Raw genomic sequence first — 10,898 nt, 5'->3', positions numbered from 1 at the left:
GGGGAGCAGCCATAAAGGGAATTGGAGCATGATGTCATCAGTATGCTGTCACCCAACCCTCTTTCTCCTTATCAGTCAGATGTGGCCCTGCAGGAACTGGACTGGTGTGTGTGCACAATGGTGGGCTGGATGAGGGCCAATACAGAACTTGAATCCTGGTAAGACTGAGGCTGTGGGTGAGTGGTTTTCCAGATCAGGGAAATAGGTCAGTTGCCCTCTTCTGAACGTGATTGCACTCCCTCTAAAAGAGCAGGTACATTGCTTCAGAGTACATCTAACTTTGTCACCAGAGGCCAAAGTGACTTCACTAGCTAGGACACCTGTCAATTAAGGATGGTGTGAAAGCTACAATATTTCAGGCAATGTCAACTTCCAAATTGCGGTAACCCAGTACGCTGTATCTTCTGCAACTAGTGCAGAATACTTTAGCAAGGCTGCTGCAGGTGGTGCCCAACTGACAGTGTGAAACACCTGTGCTGAATTGCAGTGGCTGCTTAAATACTACCAAGACAGGTTTAAGGTTTTGCTATTGGTATACAAGGCCTTGAACAACCCAGGACCATGATAGCCTTGGAAAAGTCTTTGCCCTGACTGGTCAATTCTTGGAGAAATTCTTTACCTTGCATACTTGTTGCCGGTCACTTGGTCTTACGTCCACTAAAACCAGGAGTTTTGGTGTGGCGGCAATGGTTCTCTGGATTGTACTTCCAGTGTTTATCAGGCAGATACCTATAGTGCAGGCACGTCCAACAGGTAGATCACTGAACGTCTGTGGTAGATCACTGGTAGATCACATTTTTGCCCTGCACCCCCCAAAAATGGGCTTTCCTCCTCCCTAAAGAAAGCTCAACAACTGACCTGAACCCCAAAAAAGGTAAGGGGGTAGATCACTGCCAGTTTTTAACTCTGAGTAGATCACAGTCTCTTGGGAGTTGGCCACCCCTGCTAAAGTACTAAGGCACAAGTGTAAAACTCACATCTTCAACAAATAATTACAGAAAGGGTGATCAAAGTGTTGATGTCTTAATCTGATTTGGTTTTGGTGTATTTGAGTTACTAAGTCTAATTTATGCTTTGGCAAGAAGGTGGTCACTTTGCGGGAGGGGCAACTCACAATTATCAAGTGTTTTCTGCCTTTCAAGCAAGTAGAAGCATAATGATATCCCACTTTGTGATGTCCTTGTAATCCTTTCAGGTGAGTACCCATAGTGTCTTTCAATTTCATTCATAATTCTTTGCATGAATTCAAGTATTGTAGCTCTTTATTTCAAAGTTACAGGAAAAATACAGGAAACATATTGTTTTGCTCACTTTCAATTACTTTTGCAAGTGCATTACATTTTGTCTTTTCAACTGTCTGAAGCAAGTTGAACTCAGGTATAAAAAAGTGTTTTAACTCAGCCGCTCTGAGACAACCCACGAAATAATCCAGTAGTCTGTTGAAACATTCGTGAAGATTTGCTGCAAGCCATTCATCATCACGGGACCACTTGGTACATGCATGAAGAAAGGCAGTTTTGGCAAAGTAAGAATGGAATTTTTCAAACTGATTTCTGTTTTCATGTTTTGTTTTAAGCTGCTCCAGTAAATACTTCAGAAGCTTAAGACAATCTTTCCTGTTGGGAAATAATAAAAAACACTGTGAAATATGTTATTCTGAAACACACATCCTACTAGGAACAATTGATTTAACAGGGATATTTGCTATACACAGACCTGCTTGGGACAGGTTGTGCTATTGGGTGGAGTGTGTTGGACTTTTAGATAGCATAGCTTAACCTTTGCCACAAGTAACTTGGATGTGTTTATTTCAGTTCCATAAATGCTTCTAGAAATTGCCTTCCTCACATCATCAAGTTTTAAATATATACATTTCATTTCTCACCACTACCATCCCCTCTAGTCCACGCCGGCCTCTGGAGGGTCGCGCAGAGCTGCCTGCGCTCCCGGGGTCCGCGCAGCTCTGCGCGACCCTCCGGAGCCCGGCGCCAAGCTGCGCCAGGCTCCGGAGGGTTGCGCAGAGCTGCCTGCATTAGGAAGCCTCAGTGCGCCCGTGCTTCACACAGCTGTCCGCAATCCTGGGGAGCAGCGTGGCTCCCTAGGCTTGTGGATAGCAGGCTCTGCTGGGGTCGGGGGAAGCTCAGGCTTCCCCTGCACCAGCCCCGTGCCTGGGGGGGGGAATAAATTTTTTTCTTTATTTCCCCCCAAAAAAACTAGGTGCATCCTATAGGGCGGTGCGTCCTATGGGGCGAAAAATACGGTATATACTAGCCAAAGGAGTAACACCAGAGAAATGGACGGAAGCATTCATTACATTAATTTCCAAACAGGGGACAGACCTAACACTTATTTCAAGCTACAGACCAATCTCATTACTCAACAATGACTATAAACTTTTTGCATACATCCTAGCAAAGAGATGAAAAAAGACACTGGGAGAAATAATCCACGAAGACCAGGCGGGCTTTCTCCCTGGACAACAAATGAACAGTAATACAGTGGTGCCCCGCAAGACGAATGCCTCGCTAGACGAAAAACTCGCTAGACGAAAGGGTTTTCCGTTTTTTGAGGTGCTTCGCAAGACAAATTTCCCTATGGGCTTGCTTCGCAAGACGAAAACGTCTTGCGGGTTTGCTTCCTTTTTCTTAAAGCCGTTAATACCTGGGGAATCCGCGCTCCGCAAGACGAAAAAATCACAAGACAAAGCAACTTGCGGAACGAATTAATTTCATCTTGCGAGGCACAACTGTATAAAAAATGTTATTAATATACTGGGGTACCTAGAAATCAGAAATGACAAACCAGCAGCTCTCATGCTAGTAGACACAAAGAAGGCGTTTGATAATATCTCGTGGAGCTTTATGAAAACACAAATTAACCTAATGGGCAAAACAAAATAAAAAAAAATTTCCTTCCAGTAGCACCTTAAAGACCAACTAAGTTAGTTCTTGGTATGAGCTTTCGTGTGCATGCACACTTCTTCAGATACCATCTGAAGAAGTGTGCATGCACACGAAAGCTCATACCAAGAACTAACTTAGTTGGTCTTTAAGGTGCTACTGGAAGGAAAAAAAATTTTATTTTGTTTTGACTGGCAGACCAACACGGCTACCTATCTGTAACTAACCTAATGGGATTTCTCTACTTTCTGCAGAGGAATAGAGGCAATCTATATGGAGGACAGAGCAAAACTCATTATAAATAACATCACAGACAGCTGTAACATAAGGAAGGGGACAAGGCAAGGATGCCCCCCTGCTCCCATTGCTATTTTAGTACTGGATATCCTGAACAAGAAGTTAAGAGGAGATGAGAAGATAAGAGGCACCACTTTAGCTAATGTGGCCGTCGCTGCACAATTTCTGTTCTCATCCTGAAGCAAAGTTCTTAACCTGAGGTACTATTTCTGGGTTAGCGGAGTCTGTAACCTGAAGCGTATGTGTACCTGAGGTACCACTGTAATCCAGAGATCCATTTTAAATAAAAGGACACATTCTACTCAGGTAAGCCCCCCACCCCCCACGACTCTCCCCTCCCTTCTCCGCAGCACCAGACGAGCACCGGTAGCTGCTTACCTGTGTCTTGTGAGCAGCAGGGGCTAATGGCGGTGCAGAGGGAAGATGAGCGGCACACAAAAGGGCTCTGGAGAGGGGCAGCTTTAAATGACGGCCGCTCGAGTGCTCACGCAGCTGCTGCAGGCACCAACAAAGCCCCGCCCCCTTCCTCTCAGCTCTAAGCAAGGCAGGGAGAAGCCAGGAGGAGGGAGGGAGGAGGCAGCACCACCACCGTGGTGTGGGGGGGAATGGTGCAGGCTGAACAATCAGCGACGATTCCCGGGCTGTCTGCGGGCCAGATCCGGCCCAATTGCCTTCTGGGACCGTAGTTTGCCAACTCATGCATTAGACAGTTGTCACAGGGAGTTTTACCATATTCAATCATTCTTGATTTGAGCCTATGGAGATTCAGAATTTTGGTACTACATCCATTTTATACCTCTAAACTATAGTTTGGCAGTACATTTAGTTGATAATTGTAGCCAGTAAATCCTTACAATTTCCCAGTTTCTTAAGCATTTTCTGGACTTATATAGTGGCTAAAACTGACAAAACAAATAGGAAAACGGTAGTTAAAGATACTAACCTGCAGCATTTTTGTCCATTTTTTTCACAACAGGTCTTTGAGTTGCCATGATTAGTCATTATAGCCTTCTCAATATGTGAAAAAGAGAGTCGCCAAGTGTTTTCTAAGGTTTTTTTTTTAAAAAAAGAAACAATGTAAATTTTGGAAAACATGTTGATTGAGCTATTTTTTAACTGTTTATTAGTGACAGATTATGTGACCCTTTAAGCTACTATGTGAACACTGAAACTCATAAGCAAAAACTTTCAGCTGTGGAAATGCACTACTTTTGCCCTTGTGCTGGCTCTGGCCTAAATCCTGCCACTGTGCATAGATATGCTGAGCAAAATCCAAGTCAAGTGGTATCTTAGCCTTGGAAAAAGGAATACAACCCAGTTCTTCATTTTTCTGCTTGTATAGGAAGTTTAGCTACCATGAAGCAGAGAGCTTATCCCACTGTTGTTCAATTGTGCCTTTAGGATTGGTCTGTTGACTGTTGCCCAGCTTTAATATTCTTTTAAAGAAGGAGTCTCTTTTCTTAAGAAATAACAGAACAGGGACCCTGATACTTCGAAACATTTCTTGTTATTTACAGCACATAGAAAGAATAACCAATTACTGTAGTCTCTTGAAAATAGTCTACCACCACACAAGAGCTAGAATACCTGATACAGTGACATGACTTTGTGCATTATGTATTTAGCCAAAGATAAGCTTTAGTACCTATTAAGCACTTTCCATCTTTGGCAATCTTGGGCACGAGGTAGAGTGGTTCATTTAAAAAGGCATTCTTTACTTTTCTTCCTAGCCATCCTGTAATATCCAGGCCATTCTTTGTACATTCACACCAGGTCCGGTTCCGAAATTCCAAAGCAAGAATGATATCTACTGATATAACGGAGGGAGGCTTTCCAATGAGAAGGGTTACTGCTGGGCATCCAGGCTTCTTTCTCTCTACATGCACTTCCACATCCAGATCTGTTGATAACAACAGCAACAATCTAATCTAAACCAATTTTACTGTGTTTCATTAAGATTTCCCCACCTCACAATGATTTGAACAGGAAGTTAAGAATATGTACTTAAAACAATATCGCCAAGTAAGCAGCATCAACTCCAGTTATGGCACTTAATGCCAGCAGCTAACACAGACCTTGGAAAAAACAATGTGGTAGTGGCACTACAGTTCTGCTATTCTTACTCTGCAACAAAAAACTAAATTCCAATTTAAACACTATGTGGTGAACAAGAATATAACACAATTATTAAGGAAGCTGTAGGCTGGATTCAACAAACAGGCTAGTGGAAGCCTGCACAAGGATTTCTGCCAGTGCAACCGGTCTTGTCTGCTTTCTGCTCCCCAAGTACCCCCCTCCAAATAAGCTCAGAGGTGGGTGGAAGAACTTCCAGAACAGGGAGGAGAGGGGAGATAGCTGCATTGGGCGAGCTGATATGCTTCTGCTCCTAGAACATTTGGAAAAGGGTGATGTTGAATTCTTTGTAGTATATTTTGGGTTACCTCTTAAAATATACAATATTTAATGTTTCCTAATAAAAATAATATCCAATTTGTATAATAAATGTTTACAATACAAAGTCAATTTTATATTGACATTCTTCTAACCAAATATTTCAGTTCAACTTTTTTGTTATGGCAAAAATGGCAGGTGTTCAGCATTTAAAATTAACATGACTAGTTACTTTCTGCTTATCAAAATAATGTTTCTAATGTTTCTTTTAACTAGATGTTTAACAAACTTTCTGCTTATCAAACTAATCTTATCTTCCATTTCAAGCAACTGAGTTTTCAAATTCCATTGCAGAAATCCTACATTACTATTTGTAATTGGACCTATAAATTTCAGTGGGACTAGAGAGCATTCATCTGTTTGCACACAGTATTTGAGCAGGGTTGCTTATCTCTGAAGAGGAAGGAAAAAAATTAATGTAATGAATACTTACCCTTATTTTTTTTTACTACTTCTACAATAATGTTCCTCAGTGCTGACAGCATATCAGAAGATGAAAGATGCATTTTGTCATCTAAAAATTTAGCTAGATATGCCTTTTCTCCGGGGTTCCTTTTCAATTTTACATAGCAGAAAGCACCAGAAGCAGCAACATTGCAGGATTCTAGTTCAACTCTCATATCTGGTACTTTGAGCATAATATCAAATTCATTTGGGTTAGAAATCTGCAAGACAGACAAAAACATTTCTCACAATTTACTATGTCCCAGAATGTGTTAATAACTTGTGTTCTCATGACTCCAGACTAAAGGTCATCCTTACAGCCCTCTGGAGACAACCACTGAAAAGTGCTTCTGTGCAGTCATGTCATTTGAAAGACCCTTGCTAGGTGCATAATAGTGATCAAAACCCACACACATTTGCTTACACCCACACAGGCTGGCAGCCTCAATGGCACCCCTCTGGAGGCTTCATCTGGGGCAAAAATGCTTTCCCCCACCCCATAGCTACAATGAGAGGTCTTTCTTTTGCCCCATGCTTTCCCTGGGAAAACCCGCTGATTACTGCTGAATGGGAACAAACGTCAATCTTCAGAAAACTGACATTTGTTCTGATTCAGTGGTAAACAGGTTTTCCCGAGAAAAGCCATGGGATAAAGTGCTTTCAAACTCCCCAGCTGCATGGAGGACCGCCACATAGACGTACTTTCCAGAAGCCTCAACAGGAGGGCAATAATGCTGACATCATCCCCAAATCTCAGCATCCACGACTACAGTGTTTTTAAGGTTTGGGATCTGGCAGCTTTTGGACCGGTGCAAGGAAAGATGCCCCGAGCAGTCTCCAGCACTGCATCTCCCATTACCTTCAGGTGCTCGTAGTAACTGCCGGTGCCCAGCACTTCGACGCAGGAGAAGCACGCTTCACTCTTTATTGCTTTTACCAGGATGTCCCTGACCTTGTTAACCAGCTGCGCGGCATTGGAGCGCTCCTCTTTAGCTAGCCTGAGCTTCTCCAGCACCTGCCTCAAGCTGCGGTTGCCCCTCGGGCCAGGCTCCTTGAGGGTTGCCCCTCGGGCGCCGGCCTCCTCCTCTCTCTCTCGGGAATCTCTCCTCCCTGCGGAGGCGCTTTCTTTGCCTGGCTGGACGACTTCTTCCTCCTCTTTGGGGAGAGGCTTCGCCTTCTGGGAAGCGACCCGCTTGTTGGGGGCAACTACTGCGCTTCCTCGCGAGGCGGGCTCTAGTTTTACCAGAGCACACATAGCCTGCTCGGCTTCCCGCGCCTTTTGCGCGCCTTTTTCCTTCCGGGAAGCTTTCTTCCCACTCGGGGCAGCAGCGCCGTTTGATGCTTCGGCTTCGGGCCGTTCCTCTGCCAGCGCCTGCGTCAGGCTTGGGATGCCGCTCGCGCCAGGCTCCTCGGGAGCAAATGTGCTCTTCAGCTTCCTCCGGGCCCCCCCTACGGCTTTCCCCTGATCCGGCGGCTCCTTCTGGGAGCCTTTCTTCCCGTTCGCTGCCTGCAGGGGTTCCTCGGCGCGAGCGCGCTCCCCTGCACCGAGCGCGAGCTTTCCCAGCGCCTGCCGCAAGCCAGGCTCCTCGGGAGCAAGTTTGCGCTTAGCTTGGTCCGGCTCCTTCTTCTTCTGGGACGTTTTCCTCCCACTTGGGGCAGCAGCGCCTTTCCCCTCCTGCTGCGATGCCCGCTCTCCCTCGACGCCCCGTCTGCCCTCCTCTCGCCCCTTGGATCCCGCAGTGCCTCCGTCCCCTTTGGCTGCCGGGGCCGCCTCGCCCTTCCTCGCGCCTCTCCCGGCTCCACCGCGCCCCATGGCGCCAGAAAAAGATGTCCTCGCTTCGGAGCTCGGCGTCTCCTGTGTCGGCGCCCCGCGCCCGCCCCGCCACATATGAACCCGCTAGCCACGTGAACGGCCGCATCCTGAAGGAGAAACGAAACTTATCTGCTCCGGGCTGCGGGGAGCGTGTCTGAACCCGCTTGCTCGCTCCCTCCCCGTCTTCCTTATTTTGGGTTGCCCAGTCTACTCAAGGGATGGAGCAAGTCCCCTTTGAGGAAGTACGAGGGCAGTTTAGAGAAAAGGCGAGCGAGACGCGGCATGAGAGAAGCTTATACAGTAGAAATATGCGAGGCATGGAGACAGTGGCTAGAGGAAAGTCCCCGCCGCAGCCTCCCTCATAGTATTAGAGCTGGCAGGCATTCAATGAAGTTGAAGGTGGGGACATTCAAAGCAGGCAAAGCAAAGTACATCTCCACGCAAGGCACAGCTAAACTATGGAATTCCTTCCCCCAGGAAGCAGTGAAGGCCACCAACCTAAGTACGTAGCTTTAAAAGAGGAATAGGCAAAGGGCCCATCCACATTTTCATTTGCAGTAAATAGCAGGTTTTCTTGGTGAAAGCTGTGGGACAAAAAATAAGCCCCTTGATCCTGTGGCCAGAAATCATGGCACAAAGGAAAGTGTGGATGGGCGCAGCCATGATTTTTGTTAGGGGAGGCAGGCTTTTGTTGGAGGGGGCAGAACCTCAGGTTTGTATTGATCTAGGGGGGATAGCTGCCCCCCCCCCGGGCTATGCCCATGGATGGGCAGAAATTCATGGAATAGCAGGCTACTGATGGCTATTAGCCACTATCAGACTTGATGCTTCTGAATACCAGAGGCTGGGAACAAAAGGATGGGAGAGAGCACAGGAACTATTTATATATACCACATATATATATATATATATATATATATATATATATATATCCCAATACAGTATTAGCTTAGGTCTACCCATATCTCCCTGTTTGGGGAACTGTTCCCCTCAGGATCCAAAATAATCTCTGATCAAAACTGTTTTGCACAATTACAGATAGTGAACTTTGACCTGCTGCCCACAACAAGCTTTGAGATGAGATAATGGAACTGATCTGGCCTAACGCTTGTTGCAGAATATTTAACCAAGATGCTAATAGCCAAAATATGTAGGAAGCAGTGGCAGCTGCTCCCCATTGGAACTGGTGGGGCAGAAAGCCAAGTGTCTTGTGCCCAAAGCATGCTAAGGCCAGATCCTCTTTTTCTCTATGCATTTTGGCCAGTCTTACTTTTCTAGAAAAAGGTGCTGGAATCCAACATGAACACCTCCCTTGTTCTCTTAGATTGGCAATGGTATCCACCAGAGGCATGCCGGAACTGAGTTCCAACAAGTTCTGGCTGGGGGGGGGGAACCCTGAATTTTTGGCTGCTATTGACATAGGTACATACGCTTGATGGTGTCTTGCATTCAGAGAGCTGGGCCAAATGCAATTCAGGCCCATCTCATAGAGGGCACTTTCCCAGAGGTGTGGGTATTATCATTTGGGGTGACCCAAACTCTACTGTGGGTTGCATACACCCAATTCCTTTTTCTGTAATTGTCCTCTGGAGTTAATGTACATTCATGAATGGCCTACACAAACAAAAGGTTTTGATTGTTTAAACTGCTGCTCTTGAAGGGAAGAATCTCCACCCAGATCATGGAGACATATAAGATGAGGCCATTTCGGGTTTAGGGGCATATGGAGTTCTTTTTAAGATTTATGACTTAGGTGTATTTCTAGCTTTTGTGCAAATAAGGATCTGGGAACAAGTAATCAACTTTAGCTTGCTCTGACAGCAACAGTGAGGTAATCTAGACTCGCAGCAATAGTTCATGCTTGAATATGCCCATTGTCAAACTTAGATTTCAAAAGAAAAGAAATCAAGTTTATTTTTCCTGAAACGGATTCTTCTCCAATGATAACATGGGGCTGGGTTAAAAATAATCTGGTTTGCACAATTTATCTCATCCTTTTACTCAACAGAAAAACTGCTCATGTAATTTTTTTTTGTACTAAAAGCAACAACACTGGTATTACCACTCTTATTTGTCTAGTCATGGCATGCAGCTGGCACTTTTCTCATAAATGAATCTGCTTGCTGGGAAACGCTCTGATTATTGAATGTTGAACCAGGTGCGTAAAAGCATTTCTGTACTTTTAAATTTGCTTTGAACAGGAACAAAGAACAACTTCAACAAGAAGCTTCCCATTTTTATTTTGCTGCATAGAGAAAAATCTGCACATGGGGAATTCCTGCCTATCACACAGGTACTGGATAGGAAAAAAGATGGCGGCACATTTTCTTCCTGTTTCTGATGTATGTGTGCAGGAAAGAGAGGACAATTGCGTTGTTTTTTCTAGTACAGAAAATAAGAGCACATCACTATTGCATGGGGGTATGTCTATACATACTTGGTCCTTCACTCATATCTTATCCCTACAAGTTGGAAAGCGGGTAGAGGCAGATTTTAGTGGATAGGCAGAAGGCAGAAAAAGAGCTAAGTAACCCTTTCTCCCATCCTCTGCACCTAAATTTTAGCCTATCAGGAACTTTTCCTATGAGGAAACAGAATCACTTAGTGAGACCTAAAGTAGTTTGTTCCATAGTGGGGAAGGAGCATGTGCAGCAGTTTCCCTTGCAGAGATGACCATGGCCACATCCATACCATAGATTTAAACTGCATAAAGGTAAAGGGACCCCTGACCATTAGGTCAAGTCATGACTGACTCTGGGGTTGCGGCACTCATCTCACTTTATTGGCCGAGGGAGCCGGCGTACAGCTTCCGGGTCATGTGGCCAACATGACTAAGCCGCTTCTGGTGAACCAGAGCAGCGCACGGAAACGCCGTTTACCTTCCTGCCAGAGCGGTACCTATTTATCTACTTGCACTTTTGACGTGCTTTTGAACTGCTAGGTTGGCAGAAGCAGGGACTGAGCAACGGCAGGGATTCAAATTGCTGACCTTC

At 45.3% G+C, this 10,898-nt stretch overlaps 1 protein-coding gene across 1 annotated transcript; it reads right to left on the bottom strand.

Moving 5' to 3' along the window:
• Nucleotides 1-1,244: 1,244 nt before the first annotated feature.
• On the bottom strand, nt 1,245-8,001 carry CGAS (cyclic GMP-AMP synthase). The gene is made up of 5 exons (XM_079970455.1): nt 6,952-8,001; nt 6,082-6,313; nt 4,843-5,097; nt 4,141-4,243; nt 1,245-1,616 (listed from the first exon to the last, which is right to left on the bottom strand). The coding sequence occupies exons 1-5, from the start codon at nt 7,978-7,980 to the stop codon at nt 1,274-1,276; spliced, it is 1,962 nt and encodes a 653-aa protein (XP_079826581.1). The 5' UTR covers nt 7,981-8,001; the 3' UTR covers nt 1,245-1,273.
• Between the last annotated feature and the right edge of the window lie 2,897 nt (nt 8,002-10,898).

Source organism: Podarcis cretensis (genome assembly GCF_951804945.1).
Source record: "Podarcis cretensis genome assembly, chromosome: 3".
Taxonomy (NCBI): Eukaryota; Metazoa; Chordata; class Lepidosauria; order Squamata; family Lacertidae; genus Podarcis; species Podarcis cretensis.
This window is presented reverse-complemented; position numbering and strand designations above follow the sequence as displayed.